The 20650-nt window shown below is 39.8% G+C and overlaps 1 protein-coding gene across 2 annotated transcripts in view; it reads left to right on the top strand.

The window, feature by feature from the left end:
• peak1 (pseudopodium-enriched atypical kinase 1) overlaps positions 1-20650 on the top strand; it is a 103934-nt gene that overhangs the window by 78263 nt on the left and 5021 nt on the right. For both annotated transcript variants that reach the window (XM_004570286.5, XM_004570287.4), the window contains 2 exons: positions 9260-9504; positions 17148-17965. In XM_004570286.5, the coding sequence (XP_004570343.3) occupies positions 9260-9504; positions 17148-17965 (1063 nt within the window). The remainder of the gene's footprint in view (positions 1-9259; positions 9505-17147; positions 17966-20650) is intronic.

The raw sequence follows: 20650 nt of genomic DNA, 5'->3' as shown, positions 1-20650 counted from the left end.
TCCGATGATAAACCATATGTGTGATCCTTCATATCTTCAATCTGAAGGTGCAGACAGAAATAACAATTTGCCTGCAAGCTCTCTACTCCTCCACCTTTAGCTTACTACCTATGTGGCTGATCTCTAACTACATACATAAAACGCAATTAGGCAAAACAACAATGTCCATCTAGGCTACTGTATTTGAAATAGCAGGTCAACATGACATTTTCTCCTCCTGTGTGTTTTTAATGGATTCATTTATAAGTTTATGAGAATGCATCAGTTTGTTGGAGGATGTAATTACAACTAATCACTGTATATTTATGAGTGCAATATCCTTTTCTTGTACTAAATAACCTAAAAAAAAACTACTAATTGTACCTTTTTAACTTTCAGCTAAACTAAACCTTGAGTTGAATTGTGTTGCAAACAACTGCTATAAAATATGTGATCATTTCAAAACCAAAAACTAATACAGTTGTGGTGTACAGTATATTCTTTACTTAAAGTACAAAAACAGAAATAATACCAGCATTGTGGGGGTTATGACAGAATGTGGGGTTTTTTAATATAGGATAACAATATAGGATAAATTGTTCCACTAAAAAACAAACAGATTTCAACCCTTGGGACATATTAAAAGCAAAATTAATATTTTTTACCCAATTAGTTGTAGATGTCCATTTTTGTGTAAGACTCAGAGTAGAACTAGTAAGAATCTATCACTCATGTTCACACGTTTTTCCTCTGTTACCTCCAGCGAATTAATGAATGATTTTGCAGTGCTATGCCAGTATTACCATTACCTACACAGGTTTCCTTCATTGTACTCATGGGAGCCAGCTTAATATGAACATGCTCAGCCTTTACCAGCTGCTGCTTCAAGTGTCATAGTTGCTACTCTCCCCGTCATACATATCAGTCATCACAGATTTGAGAGGTATTTGATCTCAATCGGGCATGTCTACTTTCCTACTTACCCAGCCCACTGTGGTGTGATCTCTTCTGTAATATCCTCTATTACCTGCACAGCAGGCTTTGCGCACAGTGCATTCTTTAAGAGTAGCCCTCCGTTTCCTGCAAGTCGTTCAATAACACATTTATTAAACCCAACTTTAGACTGAGTTTTCCCTGCAGCTAGTCAAAGCTGCGGCTGTATCAAAGCTTCAACCACATTCATATGCACTCTTTCACACTAATTAGCCCTCGCAGTGTAGGTGCGGTGTTCTTGTATTCTAATTTCACAATTTTTCTTTGACCTGCCATTGCCCTCAGTATATCTTGAGGCACTTTTCCTGCAGTGTGACTAATGGTGCTGAAAAATGATAACCCAGATATTATCAGATGCATCGTATGTTCTGCACTAAACTGTGAGCTTGTTTGTGACTCAGAATTGAAGCATTGTATAATTTTACATTTAATGTAGGGATGGTAAATAGTCAAATCAGCTAAATGTGGCTTGGACTTTGGAGATATTAAAAAGCAATTATGTCAAAGTTTCATATTTCTTTACTATTTGTTGACAGATAGAAAATGAAAATGCTTTTGAGCTTGAAGTTCACCAGCTACAGTGATTTGTCTATGATTGGTTTTTCTTTCTTTTTTTCAACCTATCAAACACCATATATTAGAAAATATTTTATAAAAATGTTTTGTAATATATTAGAAAATACTCTTGAATTGATTTGAATGACCTCCTTGCTTCCCAAGGTTGCTTTCTTCTGTGTTTAAATACTGAGTAAAAAAAGCACATTAAAATTATTTTGCATAATTGGACCTGCTACCATAGGGTCCATAGGGCTCTATGGTGGCTGAGATAGGGTCCAGAGAATGGATGGATAATTGGATTGGACCTTTTACTGGAGACTTACTGACAACAGCACCGTTCCCTCTCCTGTTTCATGTACTGTAACCCACAGCTACCCACATTATTAGGAATAACTTTCCATAAGTGTTACTGAAGATGCATCACATCTAGACACAGTTTATATCTTTTTCTCACCTTATCTCTCGCCTCCTGCTTAGTCCCTTTATATCTGTGCCACCCTCATATTGTCCATGTCCTGTTTTGTTTTTCTTTTCCTCCAAGAAAAGAAAATGTTTTCCCACCATTCTTTTCTCTGTTTAGTGTAGTTTTTCACTCCTCTTCTATGCTTTCCTTTCAAAAATCTTCTCTTTCGAGCCCGAAGCACTGTGAACTCCTAAATATTTCACTCCTCCATCTTGTCAAAAGCTCAGCCCCATTCTGTCTCTTTTCTTTCTGCTGCTCAAGCTCCTATCTCTCGCCTAACCTTATAACAACATGTGCAAGAATCAAATGTGCACTGCTTCTGATAATATTATTGCACGTCTGCTGAGTGCTTTACAGCAGTGGGCTATATTGGGGTGTGCTCTATATACCCACTGAGAGCACCCAGTACATGTTGCCAATACCTACTAGTAATTAGTCCAAGCAAAGCTTGCACAGAGCACAAAGGATTACTCAAATGAAGTGAGAAGGCTTTCCATTCCTGCTCCCTACAATGAGTGTCCAGATAATAAGTCCAGAAATCCAGACGATATGCTTATTATTACAGTACAGTGCAAAGGTTTTGAGCTATCCCCATTTCTTTATATTTTGGTAGGAAAATGGAAAATAACTGCAGTGTTTTATTGAAACGGTCATGGCAATACAGTATATAAGGCAAAAATAATTCTAACAAGTTTGAAAGTCAGTATTTGGTCTGATCACCTCAATTCTTTAACACAGCCAGAACTCCCTTTGGCAAGCTTTCTCGTAATTCCCTGAAGTACTTCTCAGGATTAGTTCTCCAGGGTTCTTGACGGGCATCCCAATGCTCTTTCTTTGGTGTTGGCTAGTGTTGTTCCTTTCTACATCAAGATGATCCCACACTGCTTTAATAATAGAATAGCAATATTGCTATTCTTAGTTAGTGTATTGTCTGTCTCTGTTAATGTTTGTTTATAATGGAGCACTGTAACGAAAACTAATTTCCTCTAGGGATCAATAAAGTATTCTGATTCTGATTAATTGGTTCTCGGCTAAGTTGTGTGTAAACACAACACAACCTAGGTCGGCATTTAATGGTTCAATAAACATGAGTAACAAGAAATGAGAAAATACAGACAATGTCCAAAGAAAACCTTTAAAATGCCTTCAGAAATCCTGGATAGCTTTTGCTCAAGACCACTTTTAAAATTACAAGAAAGTCTTGCTGCTTGTAAGCAAGCAAATAAAGAAATAAATGGTGGCAAAAGCCTTTTGCGCAGCACTACAAATATTCTTAATTTATTGTAAGAATAACAAAGGTTTTTCCCCATTTCTTGCAATGCCTATCCAAATTATTAAGCAATGATTTAAAATACTTATTTAAGTGGTGTAATGCACACACCTTGTAAAACACACTCGTATACCCTCGACTCAGAGTTCCTGTAAAAGCATCTGTGTTAAGCTAGCATGATATAAATCCTAACACTAACTAGCCTAACCTTCAGAAGCTTCTCACCTTTGGTCTAACCGTTCTTCACACCTGACATTGATAAGCAGTTGTTTGGGACCTTGCTGTTAATTGTCAATTAGTAACTAAACTACTACATTTCTTCACTTGGCGTGTTGGTGGTAGGGTGCTGTGTTTTTCAAGGAAAAAGCAGCTAAATATTTGTCCCTAGCACCTGAGATTACTTTCATGTTGTGAAAATGTGTAAAACAAATAAATAAAAAATGTGTCACCCTGTTTTAGTGACGGATAATAAAAGGATGGGAAGTATTCATAAAGATCCCAGTTCAATTATATTGTTTAAATGATTGCTTCTGCAGGGTAATAGATTTAAGTCTTGTATACAGACACCCAACACCAAATTTAATGTTTGGTTTTAAAAACAGCAACCTTTGCGACTAATCACTTACTAATTACTTACCTAGAAACACAAGACCCATTTGACAGAAAAGGTGTAACATGTTTTTGTAGTCTTCTTTTAAACCTATACAACCCATACACAAACAAACTCACATATTATGAACCAGTTCCAGAGTTCATTTTAACAGCTTTCATATTGCTTGGCAGATGAGGGGTTAAGCCTGGAAGGGTTTTGAATCAGTTTTATTGGTGAACAGTGGGTGTGCTCTTCAGCTTTGGCAAACACACATTACCTTAGACAGGTAACAGCGTTCAAAGAGGAAGCAGCAGGAGAGAGAACGAGGAAAGAACACATGCAGAAAAAGACTTTCTTTATTCTTCTCAACAGCGCGGTTGCTGTACCTAGAATGTGATTCCATCTACACGTTTGTGTTCTGGGTTTCTAGATGGGAAGTTGTGTGAGCCAGTACAGCGGGTAAGAACTTTAAACTCTCTTCTGCCGCACACCTTTGTAACCTACGACCAGCCTGGTCATTTGAAGTCACATTGAACAGCGGGAAGAGAGGTTTGAATTTAATTTGATTTGCATTTTGGATGAGGCGTTATTCTTCTCTCGCAGCAGAGGAGTGAAAATGCACCCAGGCAGTTTTGCGATGTCTAAACAAGTCAGGTCCTGACCGCTGGAACATGTAGCAGCCATAAAGGTATTTGTATCAAGGCCTCTCAAAGTTTACCCTGGATGTTTTGTTCATACGGGATTTTGAAGTGGAGATTGGGCTCTTTGTGATTTAGTGCTCTTTTGAGCAGCATTATAGCTAGTTGTTAGCTAATAGTAGACCGGATCTGAGTAAAATCAGTGTCAGCTTTGTGCAAAGCAAAAAACGGGGAAGAATAAGAATACGCTGGCGTGTACAGGCAGAACAGAAGATCTTTTGCCTCGACAATGTTCTGTAAGCTGTCTTGGCTTACTCAGTTTTCAGGGTGCAGTTTTGATTGCTTCATCTTTTCACAGTTTACTTACTTTTTGATTCCTTGTTAGCCGACAACATTGTGTTATGTTTTTATTTTAACTGTCAGCCGCTGGTAAGTGCAGAAGTAATCCACGATAGTACCTTGGGAACTATCGATCAACTCTTAAAAGAGACATGGACGGTTTATAGCCTTAAGAGACAGCTGAGACAGATCATAAATGTGTCACGTCTGATGTTTTCCTCAATACAGCGCTCCAGGGTGGAGACAGAAACGCGAGCCGCTAGGTGTTGTCTTGATGACTCTTTTCTTTCATGTAACGGTCAGATATTGCAATAGTTTTCCAAATGAACAATGAGTCTGCACCAAAACACAAGGGGAATGGCAATTAGAAAGAAACAGATTAACGTCCAGTGCATTTGGCTGTAGCGAGATGCAAGATAACACAGCATGCCATTCTGTTAGGAAATCATGTAATAGTTTAATTCCTTTCCCCCCCTCAAAATATCAAATATTTTTAATGTTAAGACGATAAACAAGGTGGTTGACCTTGGACTGCCATGGAAATTTTGTTTTATATGTTTTTTTAGACCTAAAATGTAATTGATCAGCCCGGTGAAAAGCGTGTCAGACTTTGCTTCACTCATTTCCTTTTTTTGTTCTTCTTACCCATTTCATGAAAGCATTTAACTTTTACAATTATTACTGTCTTCTTTGAAATGAAACCTTTGCTTTTATCTTGATTTTTTTTTTACATTTGTTAAATATAAAACTACTTGGTGTGGTTTTGTGTAATTTAAAGCTAATTTATTATTCCTGCCACACATGGGCCTTAAGTCATGCTATACTTTGCACACACAAAGAATATGAGTAACTGTGAGCAGCTGTGAGTAAGTGGCTGGCTAGTTGTTGACAGAATAATTTCAACTTGTTCTCTTGAAGTTTGTTTTAGTTTCAGGAAAAAGTGTCCTACAGTGTATCAAGCAGCTCAAATATCTTGATGAGCTTTGTCCCATGAGCTGTACTTTAGGGACTTTTGCTCATGATCACACAAATCATTAGTCATGCCAGTGTGCAATCAACATTACAGTTAAAGGAAATGACACATCTGATTTAGCATAATACAAACATTACTGCCAGCCGGTCCCACCCGTGACATTGCCTGCGGCTGTGAAAACAAGTGTGAACTTTTCATGACCTTTAAAGTTTTTTTTAAATAGTCTTTGACAATGAATCTTTTTCATGCATTACATTTAAACTCAAGATAAAATTTGACATATATCCCCACCACCATAATATCTAAAATGCAAAGCACTGTACAAGCCCTGTTCTCTGCATGGTTATTGCAGTTGTTCTCCTACTGCTTTTGACAGGGGCACGAAAAAGTGTCATAAACTTCCTGTTTGGGTTGGTTGCTGATCTACTTTATAGATATAGCTGACGTACTGATTTTGGCTGTAGTGAAACTAATTATTTCAGTGTCCACTACTACCCCCCACCCCCCGCACTTAAAAAAAAGCCGTTATTCCTCTTCCTCTCTTGTAAAGTAATAAATACGATGATAGTATGTCAAGCAGCTGTAAATATTTGACACTGTAATTTCCAATCAGAGGAAGGAAAACTATTGCTACTCATTAATCTATTAATTGGTTAGTACTAAAAGTCCTTTTCACTCCAGAGTTCATGAAGCTTTAAATAAAACATTTTAATTCATTCAAATGGTTTCTGGTTTCTGTCTGCTATGCCAGAAAAGGCAATACTGTCCGTAGTACCCAGTACTGTGTTGTTATTTACACATAGACGGCACATTGCCTGTACAACTTGCATCTTTGTCAACAACATGCACTAGGGTGCTTCCAAATATGCTTTGGTGAGTGGAGTTATCACAGTTATTACACAGTATGGGTGAATTTCAGATGTGGCCCAGAATTCTCACACCCGCAATTCAATGGGGTTAGCACATGATGAAGTCATTGTCTGGTGTTGTAATGAAGACTATTACATAGTGTGAAAGCACACAGCAACACACCATTACAAGGAAAGCTGTTGTGCTCAAAGATACAGTCATTTCTTTTGAATGAATAAAACAAAATGTTGTGCCAAGAAATATACTTTGATTAGTGTGTAAATAAGCCTTCCAACAAATCCATACATTGTTATAAACTTAAAATGAATCCATTAAAAGTACAAGTGTGATAGATGGACATCGTTGTTAAACCTGATCGTGTTTTGTGTACGTGGCAAGAGCCCAGCCACTTCCCCAGTAAGGATTACAAGTGAATTTTCATTTACAAATCGCAAAAAGCATTTGAACAGGTGCATTTTTATCATCTCTTTCTCATTATGTCACCACTTTCTCTTCTTCCTCCCTCAAGCTTCATATGCTTCAGTCCGAGTACTACGATGTTAGATCCACTTCAAAGACAGTAACACAGTTTCACTAACAGCAGCAGGAACAGCAGTGATTACTGACAGAAAAGTTCAGGATATCCTCAGCAGCTCACCTCAGTATCACTGTGATTGGTCAGAAGTGAGCTTCACTGACTCATCCACTCACATCTGAATTTTACAGCCTCCTTGAGAGTAAATAGATGAGGATACATATTGACAGCAGAGGTAAACAGCAACCTGACAGCCTATACTCACTGGAGATGAACGGCACTCAGAGTTGTTTTTCCTGTAACAGAAAAACAAAATATAACAAAAATATATAACAAAACTCAGTCGACTGCAAACTGCAATCTACTGACATTTAGTGGTGAGAGTTCGCACACCGTATCTTTAAAGTTCTTGAGCTTGAGCGTTACCTTTTTTTGCAATTCTTTAGTCTTACCTTTTTTACCTTTTACCATAACTCTTTGTGGAATTTGCATGTTTTTCCTGTGCCTGCGTGAGTTTCCTTCTGTTTCCTTCGACAGGTTAATTGGTGTTAAATAACCTGTAAGTGTTGATGTGAGAGTGCGTACTTGTCTCTCCCTGTGTGCCTGATGAACCAAAGGCCTGTCCAGGGTATAACTCGCTTCTAGCTCCATGTCAGCTGGGATATGTTCCAGAAAGTTGTTTGTTTTTTTTTAATTGAAGGATGGATTCATTAGCGTATTTTTCAACACATTCGAATGTTACAGTCCTAGTGAAGACATGTTTAAAGAAAAAAAGCTAAAAAAAAAATTATTTATAATAATAATAATAAAAAAGGTTAATAATGGCATTTATATCTGCGAAATATTCTGATCTCACCTCCTTAAACACCTCAAATCAGAGCCACCTACTGATGAATGGTTCTTCAAAACATGTCATCATACTGTGCTGTGACTTGCTTTGCCTTTTTCTTACACCTTCCCTCAGGCGCCGTATGTGTAGTTGCATATAAAACGCATCAAGCTTCAAAAGCCTCCCACTGACAGCTGCACTGGCTCCAATTTATCACTTGCTGAGGAAGATGAAGTGTGCTGATAGAGTGAGGCACATACTGATATCAGAGATGGAAAAAAAGACTGACCAGATAAAACCAATGTCGTATGTGTTTTTGTTTATATCCTGAGATGTTAGATACAGTTTCATAGACGGAATGAATGACAGATTAAAGTCCCTATCATAAGCAACTCATTCATCATTCTGCAGCACTAGTGTCTTTCCAATATGGGCCTTCTATTATTATATTGCTTCTTTTATGAGTTGTTTTGCTGATATTTCTTTGAAGAGCAAAAGCTTGTCATGAAAAGATTAATAAAAGTCGAGGCAGTCTGGCAACAGGATCAGATCAGCCGCCACACCCATCAACATATTGATGTCTCAACCCTTTAGTACTCAGTAGGAGTTAATATAGTCATGCTATCAGTACTCTGTAATACAGCTTTATTAGTGCAGCCAATATCTCGCCTGATTTAAGCTATTTTCTGATATATTGTTGGTGTATTGATATAATTATTTGTAACTGTCGATAAATAAAAATGTAAAAAGTAAAGAGGGAGAAACGCCCTTCAGCCAGTGTTAATGTTGCTTTGCTCGTCCTGCAGAGGGCGCTCTGTAGCTTCCCTGTTGGCAACATGTGTGTTCAGAACACCCCAAACACAACCAGCTGATTCAAACAGAGTGATCCTCCACTTGTTGTGACAGTAAAACTAATTTTAAGATTTTTTTTGTTTTAAACTTCATCATCGTATTTATTCTGGTATTTTTATAACACAGAGTTATAACTGAGTACACCTCCATCTCAGGACTTTGGGCTCCATTTTGATCCGCTGTTACAGCATAATGTGAAAGAACCAGAGTGCGCCATGAGCTCACACAAAAGCACTTACAGACTTACAAGGTTAAAACAATACCAGCTACTCTGTCGAGTCTGGCAATGGAAGCACTGGGAAAAAATACTGTCAGCAAGTGCAGTCACGTGTAGGCAGACCAGTAGATGAAGAAACTAAATGAACCATGCCTCTCTCTGTCATGTGCAGCCAGGTACCAGTCGGTGCCAGCGCCAGGGATCGGGAGCTGCCCAGCGCCACCTCCTTGCCTGCCAAAGTGAATCTGGGGCTGGTGCTTGGGGAGGCCGCGGAGGGCCATGCCAACCAGGTTGCTAGTACAGCCGCGGCCAGTGAGGGCAGCGCCAGCCTGGGAGAGCCTGAGGACGACGGGATTCACTCTCATTATTCTCACTCTCCTGCCTCCAGCCAGTGCAGTGCCACCTACAGCAATCTGGGTAAGAGTGAAATATGAAAGATGGATAGAGAAGGATTTTTGTTTTGTTTTTTTAAACTCATGTTTATATTAGTGCTGGAGAAACCTGAAATTTAAGATGATGCCTTCTGTGGTGCGTAGGCTTAGTCAGGATGATTGAATTGTCTACATAAGTAGGTTTTGACTGTGTGTGACAGATTTTTCTGCCTGATGTCTTAAGACACATCCATCTATTGCATTCTTCAACTGATTTTTATTCTGGATTTGTCACATCACAATGCTCACAAAAACTGAAGATAACGTAATGAGGAAAGCTAATCTGCAAATAAAATATGGATTATACACCAAAATTATTGAATTCAACATTGTTTGCACTAATTAGTATATTAAAAAAAATACAAAAACAGGAAAGTATGACATGTCAGTGTATAAGACCCTCCTTTGCTGTCGCTGTAAGCTTGCCAAACCGGTGAACTTGTGTTTTTTGGCAGTTTTGGCAGTTCTTTCACTCCTGAGTGGCTGATTTTACTTTCTTCCTGTATCAGCACACTTTCTCATGTGACAGGGCATAATTTATTCTCTGCAAAAACAGCTGGAGCCCGAAATCTCGACACATCTTTTCACACACAGCCTGCAGCTCGGTGCCTAAAATAACATATTACAAAAAAAATGTTTGTTTTTTTCCGTTGGAGGTGGGAGAATCTTTGCCCTGGGGTTATTGATCCTACTCATGAAGCTGGTTCAGTTCCTGATGGTGATCAAAACTGAGAACCCTAGGGACCTGCATAAATCCCATTTTAATCACAATCCTCCTCTTTGTTTTCTTTTATCATATCCTGTGTCTCTGTCTTGAAACTATATCATGACTGACTGATAAGATTGTAATAGGGCTACCTGCCTTGCTGCTTTCACACAGTATAAGAGCATAGACTACATAGCTAACCACAGTACTGTTAATAGGATAAATATTGTGGGGAGTTTTTATGTTTTCTTTTTTAAATCACATGTCTTGTAGCCAAGAAACGGCATAAAAATATCTCTGGATATTTTTTTCAGAGGTGTGGACTCGAGTCACATGACTTGGACTAGAGTCAGACTCGAGTCATTAATTTTATGACTTTAGACTTGACTTGAAAAAATGTTCTAAGACTTGTGACTTGACTTGGACTTTTACACCAATGACTTGGGACTTGAATTGGACTTGAACCGGTTTACTTGAAAAGACTTGATATTTTACCCCAAATATAAAATTTAACATGCATATTATATAGAGATTGAAAATGTGACGTCATTCAGGGGTAAAACCGCAAAGGATTCTGGGAACTCGTGGCAAGCGGTACTAGCGCACGCAGGCTTTCAATTAAAATCAGTCACACAGCGATAAAAAGAAACACAAAAATGTCAAGAAGCCGTTGTATTATTAACTGCAATAGCCGGTCGCATGACAGCCACGGGAAGCCGACGGGTAAAGAGATCGGTTGTTATCGGATTACGTCGTTGAAGAGAAATTGTTCGAGCCATGTTTCCGAAGTAACAAAGACGCGACTGGATTGCAGCCATTCAAAGATCAAATATAACGTCCCAGAACACTCCAGCTCACAGGTTAGTCTGCTCCAAGCATTTACACGAAGGTCAGTGTTTTTTAGTAGTTAATACGTCATTTTTCATAAAATAATTGGTGATATAGGTTACAAGCAAGTCTGGCGCTGAACAGAAATGGTCGCGCTATGCTCCTTTGTTTATTGTGCATAAATAGTGAATTGTCCTGACATGATATTGCGTTTCGCTTCTGTTATTATGGTACATTGACAAAAACATACTTTTATTCACAGGATAAAACAGGTTTTTTGTATCACTAATTGTCCAGTACGATTACAGCATACAATATTGTTGTCACTGCTACATTTCTGTGATGCTACCAGAAATTATTTCCACTACTAATTAATTACCGTTGAGCTCAAAGGTCCTATTAATAAACGGATAAGGAATGTGTATTTATGAAGACGATTTGTGAGACTGGTAAACTTATGATATGTACGATGGTCTTTCGTTCTACACGGTGCATTTCAAGGTCCTGCACCCATCTGTCGGTAAACTGTACCTGGGCTTGTTGCAGTGACCTGAAGTTACTAAACTTCATGAGTGTGTGCACTCACTCCAAGAACCGTATAATTATAAATATGCATATAAATATGCTAAGATGAGATAGCTGACTTCATCTAACTAGCAAATGTTGTCCAGGCTACGTTGGTGATACAGTTTTTTTTAATGTGTATGATATTTTTGTCATGCGATTTTAAAGCTGGTCCTACAACCGCATCCAAGAACAACATGCAGCTTATCTCAGAACTGTCGGTGAAAATTATTCTTGGAGCTAGGTTTAATTGAGCTGCATTTTAAAGAGGTGCAATTTCACAATTTGTGTATATTTTCTAAGTTCACTATTTTGTCATGTGTTGAGAAAAACACAGATTTTAAAATTACATGGTCTAATATTTACATTTAGCATAACTGCAACATTATTTTTTCGTTTGTTTGTTTTTAAAGACTCGAAAGGACTTGAAATTCAAAGTTTCAGACTTGTGACTTGACTCGGACTTTTACACCAGTGACTTGAGACTCGACTCTGACTTGCCTGACATTACTTGAGACTTGACTTGAGACTTGAGGATAAAGACTTGAGACTTACTTGAGACTTGCAAAACAATGACTTGGTCCCACCTCTGATTTTTTTCTCTGAAAATTGTCCCATTTCCTAGAAACAGCAGGACATCGGTAAACAATTGGGAGGCACAAGAACAAATTCTTTGAGGCCTTGATGTTCTTTTCACAGAAAAAAAATTCAGCCAGCACATTGCAGATTTGCTCCCTGATACTTAAAAAAAATAAAGTTATTCTGCATGAACAAGACAACATACATTCACTTAGGTACTCCTTTCTAGTACTGTTTTGAACTTTTACCTCCAGAACTGCTTTAATTCTTGGTAGCATAGATTCCATTTTTAAATCCATATTGACTTGAAGCATCACACAGTTGCTGCAGACTGCCTGTGGACGCCACAGTGTAATGAACTCACTGTGATATTCAAGATAGCAGTTTGAGATTTGTGCCATGGAGCATTATCCTGCTGGAAGAAGCCATCAGAGGATGGGCACACTGTGGGCATAAACCCTTTAATGCCCGAACCATGAAATAAGTGCCAGAAAATGTAAAAAAAAAAATTGAAATGTTAAAAGTATAGTATAAGTTTAAATAAAAGTATAAGTTTATCATAAAAGAAAAGAATATTAAATACAATTTTTTTATTTTTTTATTTTGACATATTAGATACTCACACTCTGTGCATCAGAAATGGTCGTTCTTGATCAGCACCAGCAATTCTCAGGTTGGCTGTGTCATTTAAACGATGCTGTTGGTATTAAGGACCCCAAAATCTTCCAAGGAAAAATATCCCCCAGCCTGAGCTATTGTATCAGTGGTTCAGACTGAATCCCTGCTTTCAAGCTGTAATGTTTCAGAATTTTGACCATCTGAATGCTGCAGTAGAAATTCAGACCATGCAACACTTTTCCAAACTTCTGTTGCTCAATTTTGGTGAGCCTGTGTGAATTGTAGCGTCAGTTTGTTGTTCCCGGCAGACAGGAGTGGTACTCGGTGTGGTCTTCTGCTGCTGTAGATTCAGAGATGCTCTTCTGTGTAGCTTGGTTGTAACAAGCAGCTGTTTGAGTTAATTTTGCCTTCCTGTCACCTCGAAGCAGCCTGGCCATTCTTCTGTGACCTCAGAAGGTTCTCTGTGAACCACAGAGATGCTTGTGTGGGAAAATCCCACGACATCAACCATCTTTGAGGTTCTCAGGACTGTTTGCTCCATTCTGTTGCTTAGTTTAAACTTCACCAGGTCATCTTGACCCTGTCTGCATGCCTAAATGTACTGAGTTGCTGCTATGTGATTGGCTGATATCTGTGTTAACAGGAAGTTGAATAGGTTCTTTGTCCATCACATTCCTGTAACTCCATGATAATAAAGTGTCTTGCTGATGGACAGGTTTCATTTCAACTTTGCTAGCTGCTCCGCTTTACAAGTTTTCTCTCACTTTGACAATAAGCACATACAGCCCAGCTTCTATAACAGAGAGGTAGGCACAGCTGTCGAGTACTGTCGGGGCACTTAACACACGAAGCTCTCTGTGTGGGAAACGGATCTCTCCGTGATCAAGTGGTATGTGAGAGAACAAGAAATAGAAACACAAAGCGAAAGGGTTAGAGAGTGTGGGTTTGCAGAGCAGCTGTGCAACTGAGGTGCCTCGCTGCGTCGTCGCACATGTGGACGTGTGATGTTTAAGAGAATTAAACTATACAGCTTCCTGTTTAAGGATTCAGCAGTGACAAAATATTTGTGTTGCTCTGGCACTGTTGTACTAATTAGGCCTTTTTTTTCCTCTCTTTTCAGAAGGCATGTGCAAACTGGGAATGCAGCATTTGCACGGGTTTGTTTGTGAAGCTTGAAATGCACACGGGCCCTGTGGATGGGTTGTGTTAAAAGCTCCCTGGATGACGCACGCAGCGAGCTGCCTGCAGCCTAATTTAACTTTGCTGCATACTGCTAATGAGGGGCTAGATAGAAGTTTGTGTATCCGTGTTGTCAAACATCGCACAGAACAGCGTGTTGTTTCTGTTTGGGAGGAGGAGGTGTGTGGCCTTCCACACACTGAGACACACACAAACAAGTGTTGACCTAAGACACACAGCCGCTCAGTGTAACGCCTGCTTTGAGTTTCCTGTTTTTCCTGCTGTTACCGTAGCATCGCTTTGCTTTTCACTACTGTGGGCTACATTTGCTGTTCACACGTTTCTTTTTTTTGTGAGGAATCAGGTTCACTTTTTAAATGAAAGTGTCTCTCTCTTGCGTGCTCTCGCTCTCTCACTCACTCACTGTCATGTAGTATAGTCTCGCTCGGGTTTTAATCAGAGCATCAGGCGGTAGGAGGCAGAGTGCTCGCTGCCTTTAAGTGAGAAATCTCCATTATTGGTGGGAGCGCTGAGCCTGTCTGTTGGCACCGGCGACTCCTCACAGACTCTCAGGGATGGAAGCAGAGAACAGCGTTTTATTCTGCCTCTGGGCGCTGCTGCTGCTGCTGTAACTGCACCACGTTTCTCTAAAAACTTTGAGGCGTTAGTGGAATTGAGGTAAGCTTGTTTCGCTCGTTTTCCTCAGTGTTTATCTCTGTCATATATTTATTTTTCTCTGTTCATCAGCCCCCTCACCTATTTATTTATTTATTTATTATTTTGAAATTCTCCCCCCACCCCAACCGCCACTTCTACCACCTCTAACCGCCTACTCCACCGCTCTCACTCCATTCCACCCCCCCGGTCCTCTTTATTCTACTTTATTCTACCCACCTCCTCCATCCATCGCTTGCCTCTTGTTAACGTGTCAGAGTTAGTTCGGAGGCAGCTGAGCAGCAATCGCTCTGCTATGGCAACAAGTTCCCTCAACCAGTCAGAATTCATCAAACCAGTTGATGAATGCTGTTCCCTGGAAATTTGACTGCACGGCTCTGACATGATATTTTAAGAACAACGGTTGGATCAGTCGCTGCATTTGTGAGTTTTCACATTATATTACAAATATTAACTGTTAGCTTTATGTGCTCTAATTTGCGTGTATATATTTATCACTTGTTGAGCTGTTTTCAGACTGATTGTTGACAGTGTGATGTGATGCAGCAGAGACTCTGAACTGACATCTGCTGGTACTCGGATTTGGACTGAGAGCAGTAACAGAGCAGTTGGCTCAGACACATCAGGTTCTTCATGTTGCTGTAAAAGAAGTTTAGTTTAACAGCAGTGGACTTTAAATGATTAAAAATCAACTTTGTAGTCATGTTTGTGCACAGCTTTTTTCTGTTCCCCCTTTTTTTCAAATTGTGGTTTTGCTTCAAGCATGCTGTTGAGCACCGTCACAGGCCTTGGTTTAATTGAATTGCAATGCACAAATAACTATTTACCCTGTTCCTTTACAGTAGGTGTACGACATTCTGGGATTTAGAGTTGCTACTTTGCTAATAGCTGCAAACATTAACTGTGTCATAAATAACAGTGTGTTCTTTATTGTTTTTATGTAGTTTTAAAGATTTATTTGCTTAATCATACACATGCAAAAAAAAAAAAAATCCCAGTCTTATGTAATTGAGTTAAGTCACAGCCACACTGCAATAAAAGATCCCTACAACTGGAAGTGGGAGACGGCTGCTTTCTTGGATGGATTACTGCAGATTGGTGGAGGAACACATTTAATATATTCGTTCCACGGAGGATTACCAAGACTCATTTACTTCATCCTGACTGCTCTATCTTAAGGCTTTTCCTGCATTCTTAGGATGATGTCAGCATGACTTGCACATGAGGTGTCGCCCATACTTTTTAACGATGTATAATCAGTAGTATTTGTGCTGCACAAAGAGGAATGATTTGTTCACGAACATGCATTTGCCTCAGGGACGGTCAAAGTAATTTGGTAGAAGGAGGTGACTTTGAAAGACATGAACTCAGATCTCCCTGGTGAGTTAAAGCCGCGACGTTGAGTTATCTGTAACCCTACATGCACACTTTGTTAGAAAAACCAGGGAGCTTTGTTTCCATCATGCAAACAGCACGACCCCTGCCGCCTTTTCCTTTTATCACACTTGCCTCTGACCCGTGTGCCTCGGTGGTCATTAACCCCACAGAACGTTGAGGGAATCCAATCAGTCTCCCAACCTTCTGGATTCTTCCTTCCACCATCCAAGCAAAAAAATAAGGTCACATCAAGCCACTTCTAAATTTGCTCTCCATGCTGCGTCTTTAAGCCTCACTACAGAACAGGACTGCAGATTGAGTCAGGCAGCTGGATGGTTGAAGAAACAGCTTGTGGCATCAGGGCCACCAGCTCTATCACGTGCTGTCGCACACATCATCATGTCATCCTTTTGTCCTCAAGAGACGCAACAAGCTAGTGGTTCTCTGGAAACGCCAGAGAGCAAAGGGCAAGCCCTAGCTGTAAGGGTGTGTCGTTGTTTTTGTGGCGAGGGATTTTTCGTTAGTTTTATCGAATTGCAGCTTTTGTGTCGTTTTATTTTTTTCATGTATCCTTTACTGATATCTGGGTCTTTAAGTTGTTTTTTTCCCATGGCAAAGATTCCCCACCTCCCTTCCAAACCAAAACAACTTGAGAGCGATGTTTCTGTTGGTGTCTTAACTGATCAGAGTGTGGAGTTAAAAAAACAACAACACAGAAATGGTGTTGACAAACTATCGAATGTATTTGGATGAGTATTTAAAGGTATACATATACGTGAAATATTGAATCTGTGCAAATGCTTTCATTGACTGATTAGATTTTGGTTATAAAATTTCTGTCTGCAGGTTATTTAAGGTAATAACTGTGCTGTCAAATCATTGTTGTGGAGTTAACGGGCTAATTTTTTCATATAAAGTCTGTTGTATACTAACATTAGATTATTGTGTGAATTTAATTCAAGGAAATTGAAGGAGCTGTTCTTCCTGCTTATTGAACTGGATATCATTACGCCCTCCGTTCAATTTGAAGGGTCCCAACAGTCTTTTAGTTTCACTGGATCTTTTTTATGCAGTATAAATGTTTTCTGTTTTCTTTCCTTCAGGTAAATCTCGAGCCAGCATGATTCCACTTAAACAGCCAAGAAACATGAAAGCATCCAATGACACACTAGCCTCCATCGAAATCGAAGGCCTCGCTGAGCAGCCAGCCCCTAAAGCTACACCACCGCCATTACCCAAAAAAGCAGTTCCTCGTTCCAGTACTGAACCCATCCTGGGAGGCAAAGAGCCAGTGGGAGGCCTCAGGCCTCGAGCTGAAGCTAAACCGGGGGGCACCAACCTTAGTGTAGCCAACCCTCTTTATGACTTGGACTCCACCTGGGAAACAGCTAGTCAGAGCTCCTCTCTGAGCTCCGAACCACATCGAGGCCACGACCATGAGAGCGGTGACTCCTTAGAGAGGTCATCAGCTGCCACAGCTACCAACAAGGCCCGCATGACCAATAGCGTGTCCTCTCTGGTCCCTCAGCCTTCACCTGCTGCAGCCAGCGCAACCCCCGGCAAAGAGAAGAGAGTCTACCCAAGTTCAGAATCCCTGGCTGGAAGGGGTCGGACAGCGGGTCGCGGAGCTGCCGGAGGCGGCGCAGCCTCCAAACCCCAGAGACCTGCTCTTTACAGGGGGTTGGACAGCTGGGATGAGGTGGTGGGGAGGATCCGCGGGCTCCACACAGACACTCTACGGAAACTGGCAGCAAAATGCGAGGACCGTTTCATGGCTGGCCAGAAAGATCATTTGAGGTTTGGCACTGAAAGCTGGTCCCACTTCAGGCTGACCACTGGGAAACCCTGCTGTGAGGCGGGGGACGCCGTTTACTACACTGCATCTTATGCCAAGGACCCACTGGTCAATTATGCCATCAAGGTGAGATTCTTTCTTTTAGTTTGGTGTTAAATGAATACAGCTTCTTTTGTGTTACATATTCTGTTGAATATTTAAACCCTAAAACCTCGAAAGAACCTTAAACACTGACTTGTAGGAAAGAAGAGAAAAACAAGGTTTGTCCTATTTTACAGTCAAAGCTGTTTTCCCCCCCCCCAAAAGAAGTGATGTTTTCTGATCTCAGTAAAATATTTCAGCATCTCTTTGTTCAGCTTGTTCTTAGTTTTCTCTTAATTAGTGTGTTTATTTGTTGTGGGGGATTGGTTTGAATTCTTGCTACATCAAAAGTATTGTAGATATCTTTCTCTGGTAGCTGCTGTCTTTGCAGTAGATTCATAAAATCCTTGTGCTTATGCCGACGAATCTCCTCCCCTCTTTTCTTGAAGTGCTGTGAAATATTGGCACTTAAACTTTGATCCCTTAGGGCATGACCTTGTGCAATAAAAACGAGCGTTGTTGTGTTTGTTTGTTTGTTTTCTTCGCCTCTGTGCGATTGTGCGAGAGGAGCAGCTTTGTCTTCAGTGTGTATGGAGATGCATGTGGTGGTTTGAGGGCACAGCTTGCCGAAAGAGTTCTGACGCTAAACACAAAGCAGATATGGATGAAGGTTAAATTATTCACAGGATATGAAACACTGTGCGCCACACCACTTCAAAGCCTTGCCTTCGTATTAGCAGCAGGCTTAAGAGAGACTCTTGTTTTTTTAAAGACGCTCATCTATAAATAAGGCAACCAGAAGCAGTAGAAACAAGCCCCAACTTCCCAATTAAACCTTCCCCAACTCTGTCTGAATGCAGCCCAGCTAGGCCCCTGCCTTCCTTTAACCCTTTATGTGCAGATGACGCATCTGAACTTTCATATTTTACTTCTGTGCTAATTACTCACTTTAGCTCTCCAAAGAATTCAGTGAGCACCTCACTGTGCTTTAAAGCTCTAGCGTATCACTGAAGAGTCGACATTAAGGAGACAAGAGGTGGTAATAAAAGCAGTGAGTTTCTGCTAATTTGCAGGATTGTGTTACAACCAGAAACACGAGTACGGTGTCAGAGTTTTGAAAATCTGCAGATGTCTTCAAAGAAAGTGAAGTAGGCAGGTCTAGTCATCGTGAGCCATCATGCTCAAACAAACATCAAGTGAAGCTGCACATTCCTGAACAATTACAGGGTGCGTCTGAAAGGAGTGCACTGATGCGGTTATTCATGCTGTATGAGAGTTTAATCAAATCTACATAAATCACAACAAACACTTTAAACTTTTAATAGAAGTAATAAAGTGAAATGACTGAGGTTGTCGTTGTGTTATAAAAACATGTTCAGGTTTTAATTCATAATCCATGTCTTGATTTATATCAAGGGTGACTCAGTTGCTAAGTACTATAATTATTAGCTACTTTGCAGCTATATACAGTTAATAAAAGGCTGCAATATTTTTACATATTCTTTATCAAGATGGAAAACTTTTCAAGTTCTATCTTACAGCAACGTTAGAGTGTTACTATTTGGCCACTTTGAAAAATCAGCATCTCGTCTTTACATGTAGATTTTTATTGTTTTTACTGTTTAAAACATACATTGAAAGTGCCACAGGAAACACAAACAAAGAACTTATGTCACAATCACAGGGGGATGATGAAATTTGCATAATATATAGGAGGAAAATGAAAACAATTGGGATTTATAGTATATATTTTTAAAGATATTAATATATATATGTTAATCGCTGTATGTCTGGCGGTGTTCATACAAAGTCTCATCCAGGTTTGCCCTCCCGTATATACATATATATCCATACATACACTACAATCAGATTCTACAATAGTAAACAACAAATGTTAGACACCTGCCAGAGGTTTCTCATTACAGCATCTTTACAACTCACTGTTTAGTCTTATGCATTACAGCAAACTCACTTGTCCTCACAACATCTTTGAGTCATTTTGTATTTTGGGGACATTTATTAAATTTCTGAGAGTAATTTCTGCAAACGTTGCACATCAGTGAAGACAAACAGGTTAAATTTGATCATTATTAATGAAACCACACTATTCATTTTCAAGGGGACAGAATGTTGTTCAACCCCAGACATCTAATACATCATGCTTTCTGCACAGACTGATTCTGTCTCTGACTCGGCTTCACCTCTCACTGTGCTGTGATCAAAGATTAAGAATGAGAGCTATGGAGGCTGTAACTGCTTTAGGAGACAGAGACACACTCTCAGTGCTGTCTGTAACAGCCTCAGCTCGGCTTTCTGCCCTTTCAGCTGTGTATCATTAGCTGCATTGTTTGAGAGAAACCGAGCAGGACAGAGAGTTTCGAAAGAAACAGAAAATGTTTTTGAGTTCTCCACTGAAATGTTCTGTGTTTTCTCCTGGTGTTGCAGAAGGTCGCTGTTTGTTTGGAGGTCGCCCACAGCAGCCAAAAGGCCAATTCTGCTGCCAGTAGACCCCGTTTTATTTCATTGAGATGAATCTAATTTAGTTACCAGCGACCATATGAAAACACAGTATATAGGAATTACAGGAAGATGGGCAAAAGGTCAGGTATTGACGGATTTACTTTAAAAATAAATCCCAGTAAAACCATTGTTTATGATCATATTGTGAACAGATCTCATGAAAAGACTGAAACCAACCAAGTGTTTGTTCTTAAAATATACAACCCTGTC

This window comes from Maylandia zebra, linkage group LG7 (assembly GCF_041146795.1).
Source record: "Maylandia zebra isolate NMK-2024a linkage group LG7, Mzebra_GT3a, whole genome shotgun sequence".
Taxonomy (NCBI): Eukaryota; Metazoa; Chordata; class Actinopteri; order Cichliformes; family Cichlidae; genus Maylandia; species Maylandia zebra.
The sequence above is the reverse complement of the archived record's forward strand: the minus strand, read 5'-3'. Positions and strand labels throughout refer to the sequence as shown.